The sequence below is a fragment of the Poecilia reticulata genome, chromosome 16 (assembly GCF_904066995.2).
Source record: "Poecilia reticulata chromosome 16, P_reticulata-male-v2, whole genome shotgun sequence".
In the NCBI taxonomy this organism is placed as follows: Eukaryota; Metazoa; Chordata; class Actinopteri; order Cyprinodontiformes; family Poeciliidae; genus Poecilia; species Poecilia reticulata.
The window spans coordinates 3,709,589-3,729,104 of NC_088845.1; the positions used below are offsets into that span (position 1 = coordinate 3,709,589).

The 19,516-nt window shown below is 36.2% G+C and overlaps 2 protein-coding genes and 1 long non-coding RNA gene across 3 annotated transcripts; all 3 read right to left on the reverse strand.

The window, feature by feature from the left end:
* Positions 1-1,101: 1,101 nt before the first annotated feature.
* On the reverse strand, positions 1,102-11,006 carry cfap418 (cilia and flagella associated protein 418). Its single transcript, XM_008430803.2, has 6 exons — positions 10,782-11,006; positions 9,851-9,953; positions 9,250-9,314; positions 8,878-8,943; positions 8,576-8,671; positions 1,102-3,131 (listed from the first exon to the last, which is right to left on the reverse strand). Exons 1-6 carry the CDS (start codon positions 10,901-10,903, stop codon positions 2,972-2,974), a joined length of 612 nt encoding a protein of 203 aa, XP_008429025.1. The 5' UTR covers positions 10,904-11,006; the 3' UTR covers positions 1,102-2,971.
* Positions 11,007-12,071: 1,065 nt separating this feature from the next.
* Positions 12,072-15,100, reverse strand: LOC145547700 (uncharacterized). Its single transcript, XM_081597544.1, has 5 exons — positions 14,943-15,100; positions 14,598-14,828; positions 14,339-14,370; positions 13,833-14,090; positions 12,072-13,746 (listed from the first exon to the last, which is right to left on the reverse strand). Exons 1-5 carry the CDS (start codon positions 14,988-14,990, stop codon positions 13,131-13,133), a joined length of 1,185 nt encoding a protein of 394 aa, XP_081453670.1. The 5' UTR covers positions 14,991-15,100; the 3' UTR covers positions 12,072-13,130.
* A 125-nt stretch (positions 15,101-15,225) lies between these two features.
* LOC145547701 (uncharacterized) lies at positions 15,226-17,397 on the reverse strand. The gene is made up of 4 exons (XR_014084002.1): positions 17,071-17,397; positions 15,959-16,171; positions 15,711-15,852; positions 15,226-15,600 (listed from the first exon to the last, which is right to left on the reverse strand). It is a non-coding gene; the product is annotated as an uncharacterized LOC145547701 (long non-coding RNA).
* Positions 17,398-19,516: the final 2,119 nt, after the last annotated feature.

A 19,516-nucleotide genomic window follows, 5' to 3' on the forward strand; every position in this document is an offset into this window, starting at 1 on the left:
ATAGAAAACCAGTCTTAACTTCTAGCTTCTTTTTTGATAAAACTAATTTAACACAACATCCTGCTTCAAATCAGCTGCTGCTGCTGCTGGGTTTTTAACATCACTGAGATCTGACAGACTTCCTTCCACTGCTGTAGGTCGCAGCAGGAAAGCTTTTATCCTCCTGAGTTAGGAGAATTGTTCAACTGTCCATGAGATGAGCCAGCTAACAGCATGAATAAAAAAAACTTCCCCCATAACCCAAAAAGAAAAAGAATGTTTAATCGGAATTATTGTTTTCATCATTTTTTTATGTTTTTATATTTATTCATGACGATTTTATATTCTTCTCTCAAAGCTATTCTACTGTTAGTTGTTGAGGCTTTAGGCAAGACACTGAAACTGTGTTTACTTAACAAGCTGATTCCTGGGCATCTTTCTTTGGAGATTTACTCAGAAATAACACCCCCAAATGAATTTAACATATCTCAGGAACTGCAAGGTGTATTTACTGGGAAAAAAGCATATTTGGTGATGCGGATTTCTCTTCGAGTATGTAGTTGTAATCGAGAAAATCTAGCAGTCCAAATTGACTAAAAGATGTTGGATGCATTAAAAATAACTACATAACCCATATTTACTCCAAAATAGAAAAATAGAGATATTTGTTAAATACAAATCAAGGAGTGGACTTTGTGCTTCATCTTGGTTTGAACAATCTTCATATTTTTACAAACAACAATCTGTGTTCTGATTCTAAAGTTCAGGCAGCTTCGCTCAGCATCACTTTGCCTGTTACTAAAACGTGACGAATCGGCCTGTGCCAGAGTGCGACCTCGGCCAGGCTGATGAATACTAATGCTGGGAAATAGGTCATCTAATGAAATGATGCACATCAACAAGCTGATGGAGTGAGCACTCACTCGCAACAGGTGGGAGGCAAATGATGTGGCTTTTCTGTTTGTTTGTCCTCCTTGTTGACACATCACTTAGGAACGATAATTAACCTGCTGGAAGGCACAAAGTTTGTCAGAGAACACAGCAATAAAAATAGATTTTGGGCTCCTTTTATGTTTGGATGTGATGGAGTTCTGATGTGAATAAGTAGAGATCAGCTCTAAATTATTTATGATCCGTTTATTAAAGCAACCAACAAGTACATCTGTCCTGACATTTCCTCTGCAGAGTGACAGAAACATAAACTAAATGTTCCTGATGTTCAGCTTTGCTCAAGTTCAACCTCTTAACTATATGGTTTTGTTTCAGTCTAATGGAAGCTGAGCTTAGCAACATATCTCACCTTTTGATCCATAATATTTAAAGTTTTTCAGTTTCGGGTATTTTCTCAGCTTGTATAAATCCTTTGGTTCTCATTTGAGCTTATCTGAAGCTGGATTAAGTTTGTTTTACAGAGTCTAGAATGCTTCCCAATATCTCCATTACTCTAACTAGAGCCAATATTTATCATCAAAATTTAATCACAATAAAGTGTGATGTGGCTTTAAATTATGGAATAAAATTTCATCAGACTGTTCTCAGTTTTATCTGATGTGATGACATGAAAAACATAAACTTTTATGAAATAATTTTAATCATTAACAGGATGGTTAACCCTTTCTCTGGGCGCAGTACTCTTTCTAAATTATGACTGAATATTGATAAAAACCTCAGGTCACTGATGAAATATGGAGGCAACACTAACATCAGTCATGATGTTGTATGTGAAAATTAATGCATTCATATTTAATTATCAAGCATTACACAATTAATAAATGATTGCTTAAAGGATGGAAACTTGAGAAGTTGCTTAAAAGCAGAAATAAACCAAAACACTATTACATTTTAAAAAAAGTTTTTACTCTGATTTAAAAATTCATCTGCATGTCGACTTAATTGAAGATCGTTTGGTCTGAACCTCCTTTTTATTGTTTCCATGGTTGCACATCTAATATTCTAGCTCCTTCTAACTACAGAGGTAGCATTGTTTTTAATTTTGGGACAGAAACTGCACTGAGCATGCTCAGTACAGTGATAGGTAAGCGACAGAATAATGAAGCATTTAACAGTTCAGGAGATACAAAGGCTGACAGAAACCAGAAAGAAAAAATTAAATATTGGTCACAATCAATTTTGTTAGAGATGAAATCAACTCACAATGGGATTCCACTGATGAAACGGGAGGAAAGAAGAAGAGAAAATGTACAAGTGCCTTATACATCTGGGATGTAAAAAAGAGAACACAAAATGAACGCAAACTGAATTACAATAAAGATTTATCTCATATTTTCTGGTTTCTGTAAACGTAAACACGAGTTCAAATATTAAAATATTCCACATCTCAACAGATTTTCTACATCAGTTACTTCAGATTTCTTTTTTTTCTCCAAGTCTTTCCTATTACATTAGCCTAAAATATTTAAAAATATTATGATAGAGCAATATTATTATATGACGTTTCTCATTTAGCTGTTTGACAAATATAAATCTTAAGACTTACAACCATTTTAATTTGCTTTTAAAATGTTCCAAAGAAGCTTCTCAGATTTTATAAACCCTGTTCAGGTCGGATATTGACATCGGCCCAAATTTACACATCGGTGCATCCCTGTTATGCATTTAGCATCAAGGAACTGTGAGTGAACATTAAATAAAAGATAAAAACATTCTACAGAGGACAATATTGGGACCATTGAGGAGTCCAACAAAGAGTTCTTAGATGTTTTAAAACATATTTTTAGATCTCCTCAAGTAGCTGTTTGATTGTTTCAGTTAACTGAGTTTAACTAAACTGATTTATGCTGGCAGTTTTATCAGTTTGGATCTACTCCAGCATCCAAAACACATTCCCTTTTCTGTTTTCACACCCAACTCATTATTACTCAAACTAATAAGTTTTAGTTCCATCATCAGGTTTTATAGATGTATCTGAGAAACCATCAGTTTCCATTTGTGGTCCATGCTGTGTGAGCAGCATGTTTCCCAGCTGTGAGCTTCAGTCCAGATGTTTGCCACAGACCCATCTGAGCTGAGGCTGGTTTCTGAGGTCCGTCGTCTCTGAGCTGGAGAACCAGTTGCACTGGCAGGCGTAAGCCCGCAAACCCTTCCTCTTCTTCAGCTTGGCTCGGAGCTTCTGGCGGTCCGGCACGTTGTTCCTGCAGCACGCAGAGAAAATGGCAGCAGCTTAATCACTCAACATGCAGGCTGCTCATTTTAGCAAATAGTATTTTCTCATTGAACACACAATAATAGTTATGCAGTCATCATGTTTTATTTATTTTTTTAACCTATTCAACATAGCCGACAAGAAAATTAACATTCTGGCTGTGAGCAGAACTTTTAATAACATAAAAAAATATACAGTAGGTAGTCCACTTTAAAACTACATAAATATCTTTTGACTTCCCTTATCAACCTTTAGCAAATTCACTGGAAGTTAAACTGATGCAGTAATGTTTTTTCAGCTTTTATGAATGGTCAAAAATCAATGTGAGTGTTATAAAACCTACTGGCTGCATAGTTTATGAAGTTTACACACGAAAAAGACAGAGATGAGAATTTTCATCAGCTGCGTTTCAATACAACACTGCAAAAACACCATAAACATGTAGTAAATGAATAAATATGTGCAAATAATGTAGCACACTTGAAAGAAGACAAAACTAACTTTTCAGGAAGATATAGGGGCTTGTTTTAAGTACATAATATCTTATTATTATGTACTTAAATAATTGCATAATTTATTTATTATTTGATGAAAAAGTACAACTGTACATCCACAGGCAGATTATTTCACTTACAGTACGACTTGGGGGGAAATGTCATTACGTGAAATAATCTGGCTGTGAAATTAGAACTTTTTAAAATCAATATTAAAAATTATTAACTAATAAGCTCCCACAGCTTTCTGAAAAATTACTAGCAAGTTAGTTTTATATTATTTCAAGTGTTCTTACTGAGATATTTTCACTAGAAACTAGTTAAAAAAAACTAGTTGGAAAGATTTTGTGTTTTTGCAGTGAATGAGCATTTATGATTAAAATCAGTCCAGATTATATGTTTAACAATAGATTAAAACATGAAAAGCAACTTTTATGATATCTGAGCTTCTTCTTTTGGTTTCATCACATTTCAGCTCCGTGTTTGAGTCTCAAAAAGTATCTGCTTAAAATGGTAAAAGAGGATGAAGTGCATTAAAGCCTTAATGAAACCAGACCTGGGTGTGAAATTATTTGTCACCTCCTGCCTGGACTGTTAATGAAAGGCAGTTAAGGTCCATTAACTCCAGCTGTTAAAGGCTCATTTCTGGACCCACCGCCAGCAGCCGCAACACCAATAAGACGCTTGATGTTTTAGCTGAAGCTCATCAACGCTATCTGCAGTTTCACAGTTTCTGTTGCCACATTACCGGCTGATTGGATAATTGCTTAGCAAAGTGCTGAAAACAGGCCACAACATGTTTTAACCAAAACATTTTAATTACCACTTGTGTGACTACATTAGTTTCATCTAATATAAACTCCTTTGGATTCAAAGATCAGCAGCATAATAATATTAAAAGGTATAAAGAACAGAGAGACGCTAAACCTCAGTCCAGCTGTTTTCTGTTCACAGCTGTAAATCTGCTCTGGAGCAACTTTTTCCATCAACATGAGATTGAAGAAAGCAGCTGTTCCAGTTAGAGATCTCCCATAGAGCTGGATTTAAAAAGCTCACATCTGCATCTGATCATTGTATTTCAAATGAAATGGGAATGAATATAGAATAAACTTATGTTAGTGTAATAAAGTGTGATTTTTTTTTTATTAAAAAGCCGTTTCATTCCTAAATCCCATCAGATTTTACTTCCTCCTGTCTGTTTTACAACCAGATGAGGATAATTTGCCTTAGAAAAAATACACATTTACAACTTAATTTAACTCAATTAAATCCTAATAAATATTATTTGTTTTCTCTTTGTTAATGAAAAATTAAAACCACTTCATCTTGGTTAATAAAAATAACATAAGACAGCAAACATTAAGCTGTGAAGCTTTTCTCTCTAAATGCCGTTTTGAATGTTTTCATTTCTCTGAAAGAAAGAGAAACACTTCACATCACACCACTTCCTATTTTTGTAGTGAAAAAGGGCTTTTAAAACAGCTTTCTTTATTTGACTAAAAGCTTCATTTGAATTAAAGTTACTGATAAATGTGACAGTAATTAGTCATTCAGATAACCGATTTATTCTCTGTGTGTATGTGTTATTACAGGTCCCTCCACTTGTTTAAACTGTCAAGTTTAAGAGAGTATAGACGTTTTTACAACATAATATATGTATATATTTCTTAGAATCTCCAGCTGCAAATTTCACCTTACTTTACAGTCTCTATTTTATCTTTAATATTATTGCCAACTCATGATGATTTCTCCACCAGGAGGCAAATAAAGGGGGTTTCTATTCAATTACAAAAACTGACAACATCAGTCATAAAGAAACCTGTGAGATGTTAACAGAGGAAGAACGTGATTTAGATGTTGATATGAAGCTGTAGAGGTAAACAGAGCTTCTTCGTGTCCTGTCTGGTTTATGTGTTTCGCGGTTGGAGCTTTCTGTCTGGGTGATTCCACTGACATTACAACGAGAAGGCCAAACTCATCCTCCTGAGTGCTCCTGAGTGTCTCAGAGTGTTTTGAACTTACAGTAGCACAAAAAGAAAATCACACAGAAAAAAGGTTAGTGATAAAATGTCAAGGTGTCAAATGAAGTGTGTGACTTGGGTAGATGTGAGAGCAGTGGAGTTGGCTTTTCTTTCTGAACTACAACAAAAAGTAACTTTAACAACTTCATCCAAATTTTACCAATGTCTTTTCTTTATCGTAGTTTTCCCTCCTACAAAATAAAGAGAATGTTCCCATTTGAATTAAACCTACTTTGTTCAGATGTTTGAAATGATCACCGTTTTGGTGCATCTCAAACTGCGATTCAAAGAGCAACACTAACTGGGGTTTTGTCAGACAATAACTTGATTGTAACTCAGACCATCACAATATGAAATCAAATCACCATTTTAAAATGAGTTTTGTTCCATAAAAAGGAACAAAAAAAAAACTTCTTTATGGGTGTGTTGAGGGAGCTGAAGTACTAAAGCACAGGAGGTGGCAGTTCGTTTCAGCTGTCAGATGTGTCCAAGGACCATTTCTGTGTCTGACTCCCAGAAAACAGACGTCCGCTGAGGAGACACTTCAACTCCTTTAATCTTTTACAAAACAACATGTCAGAAACAATAACTTTTTTTTAAACATACAATATCTGTCATACATATTCACCCATTCATAAGACAGATCTACATATGAACAGACGGATGGGATGGACAGACCATCATTCGATTGATCGATCTACACATGTATGGATGGATCTTTAATTTAATGAGTTAATTTCTGTGGTATCTTTTGGGATTAATAAAGTATTTTTAACTGAATAGAATTTTATATAAAAACTAAAAACTCACATATTTTGGTTAAGTTACTGTTGAATTAAGGCCATTAGTTCCATAAAATAATCGGGCAGCTTTAACATTGTCCAACAGTTCATGAATTCTCCACAATGCATCTAAAATAGCAGAAGATTGCAACACGATATGATTGCTGTTGTAAACAGCAGAGGTTCAATGTTAGAGATGACTGGAGCTTCTTCCCGTCTAGTATCAACACATTTTACCCTTTGTGCTCAGAGCAGAAAGCAACAACAGGAAGAGTGGGGATTCGATGAGTCATTCATGTTATTTTTGACCAGATGAGGGGAGTCAGCCGAACATAGCAGCACTGAGAACGAGACAGCAGCCAAACGTGCAGACAGGTGTAATAGATCCATCATGTCTCTTTGTGTCAGGACTGCTTCACCCTGTTAGTTTCAGAGTCTTCGTGTCCGGGCTTTAAAGCCCCATGTGCTGCGTTTACTCTTCAAAAGCCTCACATTTCCATCACTTGTTGCTGCCGTTGGATGAAAAAAAACAGGCTAGTGAAGCCAGAAGAAATCAAACCTTCAACATTAAACATTAGATTCACCAGAAGCTTCAATATTTCTAACCTGATCAGAGGACTTAAATTAAAAACTCCACTAAATCTCTGTAGGTGAAATATCCAGATCTGTTTTGACAAGCAGGAAGCAAACATCTCACTTAGAGGAGGATAAAGGATAAACTCTGCACTCAGAATTTAATCAACCTCTGGAAGCACCTAGACACACCTCCATCATCCGACCATGGCGGCCTGTCAAACACAGTTACTGTAACAAATGACACAGTGTCACATTAAATCAGTTCTTATCCCTCTGGGTGACGCACATCCACAAACAATGTGACCATCACCTTGGGGTCAACTGCACCAGAAGAGGGGGGTGATGCTGGCCTCAATGTGCGGTCAGTCACGTTTTAATCTGCTGCTGATTTTATACTGAGAACATAATTCATTTACAGAGAGCTAATCAATCATATCACCTAATTGGGTGATAAAACTGTGGCTGGACACTGAATAGCAATGATTTTATAAAGGAAGATCAAACTGCACTCACTGAATCAGGAATTAGACATTATAAAGTAGTAAAAAAGACATTTTGTAGGAAATCATCATCACACTAGCTGCATTTCCAATGACTGCACAATTTGTCACCCTTTATAACACTAAACCTGATTTCAAACCATTTTCCAAACTTGATTCAAAACTTTTCTGAAATAATAAAACCTAATTATTAAATAATACAACTAAATACCTTATTATCTATTTTTAGTACTAAAATAAAATATGAACAAAAGTTAATCTAAATGTAGACATAATATAAAAAAGGTAATAAAATGACACATTTTTCACAAATCGGACATCTAAACCAAATTAGATCCTGGTATTATTCAGTCAGTTCCTGGTTGTTTTACATGATGCAACAAAAGCCCAAAACTGGCATAAATGTCATATTTTTGTCTTAATTCATAAATTACTGGGAAAAGAACCTAAGGAATGACTTCATTAGTTTCCAGGGTAGATTGCACCGCTGTGGTTTTAAAAGGAAGCTGCTGTGAGCTGGTTTGAAATAACATGAAGTCTGCTTGTTTATATTCTGGTCACAGTGATGTCCAGATTACAGAACTGTTCCCATCAGAGCAGCAGCTCTCATGGCCTGATGTGGATGTGGGCGGCTTAATGATGCTCTCACGTTTATTTATTTATTTTTTTTACAAAGATGCTCACCTCTTAAAAACCAGCTTTTAAACATCTTATCTTCGATGCTTTGTTTTAAAGGACGTTAAGGAAGGAAACAATATCCGCACGGGTAAATACTGCCACCTTTTGGTCAAAAACTGAAAATGTCACCCAAAACACCAGTTTCCTTTTCACATAGGAACTTTCTGAAAACAAGTTTTTAACTGGGGTTTTATAATTTGAAATTAATTTAAAATTTACTACAGAGGATTCTTTTAGAAATTGAGGTATTATAAATCTGAGATAATCCACCAATAATGACAAAATGTATCATTCAAGGTGAATAGCATATTAATGTCTAAAATGTTAGGAGTATAGCCATTAAATGTGTAGAAAAAGCATTTGAGTAAGCCTTCAGACTCACCTGAGGAACAGGTAGTCACATGATGTGTCCCATTCAGAATCGTCAAACATCAAAACCCGGAAGTCACAGGAGATGCACCTCAGCTGGTCACATGACCTATTCATGCATATACATCGCCACCAGTCATGGATTTTTAAATAAACTTCTATGAAACACATTTCATTTATCAGTGAATTATAGTTGAAAAGTGCAAATTCTGCACAATCAGAATGAAATCAAGGACACTGAGGTTCTGTGTCCTGATAAATCCAAAGCAGATGAGACTCATTAGACTCTGTTGGAATAAATTTATGTTTTCACACCTTTTGGAAGTGGCTGTTCCAACACCGTTTGTGACTGAGCTCCCACTGATGAAAACAGGACAGCATCTGGAAGCGGAACGGAGAGAGCAGAAAGTCTCAAAGTGACACACAAATACACCGAAGGGAACATCAAAGTTGCCACGGCAACAAGAATAAAAGTTTTTATTGGTAGAAAATGAGAGATAAGATTAAAATCTACAGCTCAGATATGTCCAGTGCTCACGTTCAGTCAGGTGCAACATTAAAAGATTTTTTTCCCAGTTAAAGTTAACTTAATTTTATCAATACATTTTTTTTCAAAGTAGCATCTTTCTTTTTCCTTCTTTTGTAACGGTTTCATTTTTTTTCTTTTATTCAAGCTAAAATACTCACTTTCTTCCAGCAGACAGTGATGAAAGTTTCTTCTCTGCTTGTTCTCTTTTAGAAAACTGTTCATCCTTAAAAAGAACAGTAAGAAAGAGATTAAAAACAATTCCTCAAGGCACACTGTCCTACATGTTTTAGAGATTTCCCTGCTTTAAGTGCCTAATTCGACTGATTGCAGTTAAATGCCTGTTAATCAGTCATCGATTGAAATCAGCTGGACTGAAGCATGAAAATACCTAAAACATGCAGGGAAATACTGGTTTAGTTTATCTTGCGTCTAAATAGTTTTAAATAAAACTTTCACAGGAAGTCAAATTTTGATAAAAGCTGCATGAAAAACTAAAGAAGAAACATGCCACGTGAAAACACTTTGTGCAATTAAGAATTTTAAGAAATCAGTAACAATTCTTGGAATAGTTTTACATGCTCAATGCAAAGAAAAAATATACTGCAAAAGATTTTTTTCTTTCTAAGAAACCATTAAAAAAGCACAAACAATAAAATAAACTTAGGTGTGGCATTTATGGAGACACTGTCTTTTATTTTTACATTTTAAAATGATTCTCTAAGCACCTCTGCCACAAATATTTTACAGACATAAGGCCACCTTTGACTGAGGAGAACTGTCGTAATCATCCTCCAGTAGTTCCTCCAGAAGGGCATCAATGTCCTCAGAAACGCTGCTTTTATGTGGCTCACATTTTGCAGCACTAAGTCACAAAAGCAAAATATTACTGTATGCAGTACTGAATACCATCTGCATGATTTATGAATAGTGGTTTTCCAGAAATAGAGGAGTTTTAACAAATTTTGAGCTAGTTAGCAAACATCCAAACACTTTTTGCTGACTTCAATGATTTAGACATTTTAACTCTTAAGTTATTAATGAATGACAAGAGAGATTTAAAAAAGTTTGGCACTTGTTGAAAAATTTTTTAGAAGAATTTATTTGTGATGTTCGTTTTTGGACTGTTATTTATAGCCAAAAATGGAAAAGCTTGATATGAATGTAAATTTCTAAGTGGAGGATACAATGTCAGAAAGAGAATGTTCACTGAATGCTTTAGATGAGCTAATTATTGGAGAAACATATCATCAAAATCAATAGAATGAATGCATTCATGTTATTAAATTAAATTTTCCATGTAATTACAATTAATTTAAATGCTCCTATATTCAGATTCATGCTGACAAGTACATCAAAACATGTGACTATAATAAAAGTTTCAATATTTATTGTCCCTCATTTCAGAAAGTAAGGATTCATCACAAATAGAGTGAAATATTTCAAGCCATTTCTTTATTTCTTGCGGTTTTGATAACTACGGCTTACTGTTAAGGATGTCAGATCTCAACTTGCAATTAAAATTTCAATTGTTGCATACATTTATAAGGAACATGTTCACCTCAAAAACCGCAGAAACATAATTTATCTGGACTAAGGTCAAACTGATACACAAGTTGGTCAATTATTGGGAGTTTAAATGATGTTTATTTGCTACCAGCGAACATGTGCTAGCAAAAGTAGCTTTGTTTACCTCCATTTTTCCTGTTTATTTTCGTCTTTGTTACGTCTTAAACCGGAAGACGCTGCAGAAGCTTTACTACAGAACTTTTTTTCCACTTCATCCAGCAGCTCATCCAGGTCATCGTCATCCATGATGAGGTATTCGTCTTTGCCCTGCTAGTTTCTGGGCCTGATCAGCGCTCACAGGCCAGCTTCCATTACCGATCTCAGCGTTCGCCGTTGCCAGGTAACAAAGCGGAACTCGACCAAAGTCTAAAATAAGTGCTCGTCAAAATAAAAGCCGAAATACTCTAAATACTAGAGTACCATTGGAGCTTTTAAAGATAGTCCCCTTGATGAAACAACACATTGTTATTATGATTAAACATCATAACTGTCCTAAGGTTAAATTAAGAGAAAACATGCGTCCAGCTGCACAGCATCCAAAACCAGAGGGACAACCAAAGGGAATAATTGTCCAACATGAAACATGCTAATGCCTCAACCAAAACAAAGAAAATCTGAATTAAAGACGAAAAACAGAACAAATTAGTACTAACATAACAGTGTTACTTCAAAATATTTCCAAAATGAGCGGCTCAACTAGAACTATTTTTTAAAGATAATTAAGAAATGTTAGACGTTTCTTTGCAAATTTCTTTGAGTAATTGAATTTATATAGTCACACAGCCTGGGGGGAAATTATAAAATATGCCAGGCAGTCACATTTTTAAATACATTTAAGTTCCAACAGTAAAAAAACAACTTTAAAAAAATATATATATGCCAAAGGCGCATTACTTATTTTTGTAATCTCTGGCAGATTTTATTTTGAAAATCAAGCAGGAAGTACTGTTACAGATCGGTTAGTTGAAATTTCATTTAAGCTAAAGTGCTAATACCATAGAACAGTAAAACGGGCAATCAATATAGCTGTGAAAAGAAAGAAGCATTTTCTGTTGTGGGAAAAAGAAAACATCGTTGTCGGCAGGATTCGAACCTGCGCGGGGAGACCCCAATGGATTTCTAGTCCATCGCCTTAACCACTCGGTGCAAAATGGGGCAAAAGGGACTGCTAGAAGTGGGGGGAAAAAAAGGAGGGGGAAAAGAGGGGGGAAGAGAGAAGAGGGAGGAAAAATCTGAAGCTTCTACTCAAGTACATGTTTCAACAGCCTTCATGTCATTGTTTTATGCTCCTAAGCATTTTTACACTTTCAAGTTCAATATAGAATAACATCCAAATTACTGTTAATTTTGAATTACTGAATTACTATACTGTTTATCACTTTTGAGAGGGCCAACAAATTATAGAACACACAAATAAATGATCAGTGATATTTATTCACTTTTACTCAACATTCACAGAGGAATAACAATATACCTCGACAAGTATAAAGCAGCAACTACAGGCTGACTAAAAACATACAAATATCAAAGAGAACTTCAGATCACACACTTTTTAATCTGTCAGCCATAAACTCAGCATATACAAGTGCAAGCCAAAATGATAAAGTGTCAAATGCTTCCATTAATTTTCTTTTGTCTGTATTAGTTTTTTGCAGTGTTTATTATTAATCTACTTCAAAACAGTTCTCCCTCATAATATATTATAGATACAGAATATAAAACTATCAGTGAGCAAAGCCAGAACGTCCTTCAAAATTCTTAGTGCAACCTCGCATGCACTGATAAAAATAGCTCAACATCTGGCAAAAATAAAACCAAGTGCTTGGATTTGTATCCACTGAGAACTCACAGCAAAGTACATTTCTTTACAGAAAGAAACATTTTAACATTTAAAGACCAAAACCTGTTTTAGTGTTAATATCAACAAAGCTTAATAATATGTAATTTTTCTGTAGCTAAACACAGAATAACTCAGATTTAGTTTGACACCAAATTTCAGCAATGTAAAGAAACAGAGTAATTTCACTGAAAGGTCAGGTTCTATATTTAACTACAAGGTGATTTAGCTTCATGAAAAACTGAGGTTATAAGAAAATTACGTTTATCAAAAAAGGTTTCACAATTGTTTGATATATATATGTATTCTTCTGCAACAAAGAGATAAAGATCATTAGAGTTATTAACTAAGCCCTCATAACATGGCAGTTGTCCTGTAGAAATTTACAAACAATTCTGGGCTTTAAAACAAAAATGATGGCACAAAATTAAAAAATGAAAACTAAAAAGAAAATCTTTCAAACAGTCATTGCTTCCCAAGAGACTCTTTCCATTCCAAAATAGTCTGTCCAGAGGCTGGACAGTACCATTTTCCCTTAATCTGTGTATGGCCAGTGCTTTTGTTTTTTGCCTGACCACAAACTGAACACTGATAGTGGTAGTCCTGCTTCCATTGGCGCTTTTTGGGAGGTTCCCCTTATGCCAGCCGTTCCTGGTCTTCTAATTCTGCCCTATTCTGTCTCCACTTCCTGTAGCGATTCATGTTGGCTGGAGCCTGATCTGATGGTAATGATGATGCTGAACCAGCAGCAGCTGCTGGAGTTGATGAGTGAAGTGGTGGTGTATAGTACCTATACATTGGAGCCATAGGAGATGGCAGGGGTGGGAACTGTCCTTGTCCAAATGAGGTCAAAACTGGAGCTGGTGGACCGTAGCAGAAACCCAAAGAAGTGGATGGCGCTTGTGGAACCTGCTTCTGCTCACAGTAGGACCAAGCAGATGATGGTGGCTGATCAGTTTGTGGATACAAGAAGCTGGCAGGAACTGGGGCCTGTGAAAAGTGTCCTGGCTGGTATGATGGAGGATAATGCTGTGTGAAGCCAGCTTTTCCACCAACCCGTTGACGGATCAGTGCCTCGCCTTCTCTGTTTTCAGGTTCCTTAAACTCCATGCTTTTATGTCCGTGTTCCACAGGAATGGAGGGGAGCCGTCTCGCTTCTGGGAAGGAGGCGTCAGCCACGGACACCTTCGGAGGAAGCTTCACACTTTGGAGAAGAGTGTCCCTGTCTGTTCTCTTCTGCCGCTCATGTAGCCTGAAAGATAAAAACATAAATTGTTTCTTTTCAAAGTCAAGCCATCTTTAAAGTGCAATATCTGTTGAAAATAAAGGACTTCTTACCAAGCACACACAGTGGTATTGTTGATGGTGACTAACAACAAGTTGGTCTTGTTCTGTATGGGCTGGGAGTCCTCAAGCAGTTGTTTAATGTGGCAGTATGTTTGAACAATAGACTGTGGGATGGGTAAAACCTTCCCCTTGGTGTCTTTTGGCCGGTTTCTTGCTTGCTGATATTCTTTCAACAGCTTGAGGCAAATGCACTCAGACACTCTGTTTGAGTCAGGTCTCTGGGCAGCCTGGCCATGGGTCATGAAGAGTCTGTGACAAACGGGTCATTGAAATAGTAGAAAAACACAAAAGTTAATTAACACTGATTTGATTGGAGCAGCAACGAAGTGCAGTAGAAAAGTACTTCTCATTTTGATGAGCTCAGCAAACCCATATTAATCTCCTAAGCTTAAAACTTTACAATGCTGAGAAAAATATTTATTTGCAACATATGACTTGGCTTCCATCAGTGAATATGCAAACAAGTTATTCATTGTGTCAAATATCAGACAGGTTACCTTTCAGCTTGAATCCCTGCCTGCTCAGCTGACTGTGGAAAAACAGCATTGAATAAACTTGTGTGACAAATCATTAAATTCTGTCCAGTGTTCTATAACCATTTCAAATTATTGTCTGCTTTTGTCTTACATATTAAGATAGGTAAAATAATAATAATAAAAAACTTACGTGAAGCACTTAAAAATTTCAACAGTCACTGGTATGAAACAGCTTTTTTATCATCTATTGTTATGTATACAATAAAAGAAATTCACTTACCGTATGATAGCCGCAGTAGCAGGGGATTTTTTTCCCAAATATGTCGATCGTCCGGACATTTTGGTTGAAGGCAGGAGTCAGTGGGCATCCGTTTATCCGCTGGATAACAGACTTCCACCTTCTTGCTCCAGGTCTCTTCCCAGTGGTAAACTTAAACTTCCCCTGAGCATAGAGCTGCATGACACCAGCCCAGTAAGAGTCCGGTTTTCCTGTCTTCGTCATCTTTAAAAACTGTACAAGTTACAGCACATGTTAGAATAATAATTCAAGCAACAGTATCTCTTTATGGTGGACAGTAACTAGTCACCATATAAATAAAATATCCACCATAAATACTAATTTTACCTCGGTTAAACAGGTGTCAAACAGTAGGAGACGGAGGAGCAACAACATTCGTTTTTTCCGCGTAAGTCACTGCGCATGACATACGTGATGACGTAGCACGCAAAATAGTAGTACTTTGTTAGGATTGGTTACGACTTTGTTAGGAATTGTTAGGACTTTGTTAGGACTTTGTTAGGAACTTGTTAGGACTTTGTTAGGACTTTGTTAGGAACTTGTTAGGACTTTTAGGAATTTGTTAGGATTGTTAGAAATTCGTTAGGAACTAGATTGACGGCCAGTCGGCAGCGGGTGCGGTGCGGCCACGACAACTGAATGGCACATATGGTGTATAAGATTTTTTTTATACATAGAACAAACCTTTATTTCTGCATTAGGTTGTCGTTCATCGATCTGTGTATTACTTTGTTATTATCACGATTTTATTGATTACTTTGGAAAGACTGATACATTCCATTGTATGTGGCATTTCAGAGGACTGGATAATCGTAGTCCTTCTGGTTGGTGGGTAATTTAAATCTTGTGTCAATGAATTCCGGTTTCCTCTTGCTGTTGTGTTCATTTCATCACTTCTCTGACTAGGAATGGTAGTGCTATGATGACTGGAAGCTGATGCGGCATCCAACTCCATAGAGCTTTCCTCAGAGTCTGTGTGTTCAAGCTAAACCAAGCAAAAAGACATTTGCTGACATAATTTATATAAACAAAGCATCAACACAACACTGAACATTGTATGTACCGGTAACCCAACTAACATTCAAATTAGCTTACCGAAAGAGGAAGATCGCTTGATGGTCTAATGTACATTGACTTTGCCCTGAATATCTTATGAATCATGAAGCCATTGAGTTCTTGGCCGTCACGCAACCTTGGTTGCACAAGATTGCTGCCACATGGCATCAAAAGTTCAACACTAGCAAGAGTGTTCAAAACATTTGGATTATTCTACAAAGTCAGAAACTCATTCAACTAATTAACTGAACTGAATGCATTCATTTAATATCTCATCAAAATTATACCTTGTATCATCAGGAATTTTGTCCTTAAAGGCTTCCTTAATCTCAGAAATGACTGTCTTGTAGTCCCATGACTTGTTTATCTCGAAGGCACTAATAATGCATCCACCTTCATGAAGCCTTCTCTTTGTTTTGTGTTTACATATGTTCTTCCATGTGGATCTTGGTAAAAGTATGAGATCTTTGTTAAAAGTAGGATGATGTATTATTGCAGGCCTAAAACAGAAACAAAAATACATTTGAGAAATGACGTTTCCAAATACAGGCAAAACATGATAGGAACATTAGAAAAATATTGTTTCCAGAAAGCTTCCTGAAAAATTATACAAGTGAGAAAAACATATTTTCAATGTGTATATTGAAAAGATAAATTGCTTAAAGTAACCCAGCAATCTCAGGAACAAATGTATCATGCAGGACTGCTGTTTTGCAAGAACAATTTAGGTCAGTTATCCAACACCTCTTGAAAGCAATTTTAAATAAGCTTTACTAGCAAAGCTAAGCTGTACTTGAAAGAAATATTCAAAATTAAGAAAAATAACAGAAGAACTACTTTAAAAGACAAATTTAGAAAAGCTACAATTTTGGCAGCAAGAGTAAATGTCTACTACAATTTCAGGTATGTAGGATTAATAGAAAAATGGATTTTGACATTTCAATTTATCAGACTTGGAGAAATATTTTAATACTTTCCGTTAGATCTATTAAAACATTAAAAATATAAAAATTACATTATTCCTGTAAAAAGATAGACTATATAAAGGTGAAACTGCACCAGATGAGAAAGCTAACATACAACATGGCTACAGTACATATATATTAAGGAACGTCCATAACCGCCTGTGTCGTCCTACTCTCTCAGGGTTGGCTGACCACTGCAGTGAAAAACATTATTCTATGGCAGTGATTTCAGTTTTAAAAAAGTGATCTATAAAGGAATTGCAAATACATAGGGGTGGGTTAGAGTACTTCAAATTGTGCTCCAATCAAACATGAGACCCGCACATAGGCATTTAATGCAAAGGTACATCAGTGTTTAATTACCCTCGTTCGAAAATTTAAGTAATTTAAACCAAGTAAAATTCAAGCGATTCAGTTCTTATGTATAAACTCACCTCTTTCTCGATTTTGACGTCCATCTGCCAAAATGGTGCTGGTTCTGAAATCTTGGCCGCGGTTCTTGACTTGTTAGCGGGTTAGCTTCAGCTAACATACTTGTGTGCGGGTTAGCTAGCTCTTCAGTTCGAGATGTACCCGGTCTGAAGAGCCGTCTAACCTCAGCATTAACCGCAGACTGTCGGCTTCTATCCAAAATGTCTGATAATGATGACACCATAGTCGGAGTATTAACAATATTACTTAAAATATTCACTGCCTCGGTGAGACGCTCCCGCTCAGCCATTTTCCTATCCGTCTTTTCCTGTTTATTACAGGTGTCCAATCAGAAACTGTAATTTTAAGTTAACTTCCGTTGCAATCAAACTTTCTCGCAGAGTTTGATAGTGAATGAAAGAGACTTTGACTGTACGTGAAAGAGAGTTTGATAGTGAATGAAAGAGACTTTGACTGTACGTGAAAGAGAGTTTGATAGTGAATGAAAGAGACTTTGACTGTACGTGAAAGAGAGTTTGATAGTACGTGAAAGAGAGTTTGATAGTACGTGAAAGAGAGTTTGATAGTGAATGAAAGAGAGTTTGATAGTACGTGAAAGAGAGTTTGATAGTACGTGAAAGAGAGTTTGATAGTGAATGAAAGAGAGTTTGATAGTACGTGAAAGAGAGTTTGATAGTACGTGAAAGAGAGTTTGATAGTGAATGAAAGAGAGTTTGATAGTACGTGAAAGAGAGTTTGATAGTACGTGAAAGAGAGTTTGATAGTACGTGAAAGAGAGTTTGATAGTACGTGAAAGAGAGTTTGATAGTACGTGAAAGAGAGTTTGATAGTACGTGAAAGAGAGTTTGATAGTACGTGAAAGAGAGTTTGATAGTGAATGAAAGAGAGTTTGACTGTACGTGAAAGAGAGTTTGTAGGTTTTGTCCCTTGGGGCCTCTCATACTAAGTCACGTTATTGCTCGGATTTTACGGCGCCACCTTAAATCCCTGAACTTCACATTTTAACGGAAAAAAAGAGCAACGCGACTTGGATGTAACGAGTAACGAGACAGTTTGTAGAAATGTAGTGAAGTAGAAAGTACAGATACTTACTGTAAAATGTAGTGGAGTAAAAGTAGAAAGTACCCATTATTAAATCTACTTAAGTAAAGTACAGATACACGAAAATTGTACTTCTTCGTTACTTCCCACCACTGCCTTTCTTTAAGCTTTCCTTCCAAGTGACGCTAAAAGTTGGACGAAGTCCTCACCGTCTGTGAAAGCGAAGCGCTGCTAATTTTACATGTCGCCATATCAATTTATGCAGCGCTATTATATTATAGACAAACATCTCCTCCCGCTCAGAGGAAACCACTGCGCATGTCTGGAGCTCCGAGTGCGAGTAAAGGTGGAGGCGATGGGTGACAACAGACACTAAGTCACGTTATTGCTCGGATTTTACGGCGCCACCTTAAATCCCTGAACTTCACATTTTAACGGAAGAAAAGAGCAACGCGACTTGGATGTAACGAGTAACGCGACAGTTTGTAGAAATGTAGTGAAGTAGAAAGTACAGATACTTACTGTAAAATGTAGTGGAGTAAAAGTAGAAAGTACCCATTATTAAATCTACTTAAGTAAAGTACAGATACACGAAAACTGTACTTAAGTACAGTAACGAAGTACTTGTACTTCGTTACTTCCCACCACTGTCTGTGACTGTTTAACAAACAGTCCTCGGCCTAAACAGGCCTAGGATTTTTCACTGCATGAGATGATCCACTTGCATGTAAACTTAACAAGAAAAAGCAGGTAGTCACCATAACTTCTCATTTAAAATGAATAATGTGATGTTTTCATCAATCAATATATACAACACATTAGAAATAAATGACCCAGAATTCTTCATGTCAAAAAACAAAATATATATTGGGAGGCTACAAAGAACAATTGAATCAACAGTACAGGTTTTTACAGGAATATAATTATCATGCATGCAAAAATAATAACCAAAATAATCTTCAGGAAGTTTAGAAGCAACTGCCTTTTTGAGTACTGTGAATCAAAACCATTCAAATTCAAGAGTTTGTGGAAGATTCTCAAGGTGTGGACTACGATCATAGTCAGGGCCTCAAGACCAAGCACACACACAGTGTCACGAACATCGGCTACAGCTGTTGAATTCATCGTGTTGTTAAGCTACTACTGAACCACAGATGTCAGAAGTTGCTTGAGGTTCAGTGTGTCACTGATATGAACAGCTGACACTTGTTATTATGGGTTAAACTGAGCCGTTTTATGAACTTTCCAGGACACCTAAATCATTGCTACATCAGTGTCACAGTGGTTTCTTGCCAGTTAGTAAATTAAATAATTTTAACATGAGTGTATGCTTAATAAACCGTTTCTGTAGATTTTTCAGTATTATACCAACATTGGAAGATGTACAGAGCTCACACAAACCCACAG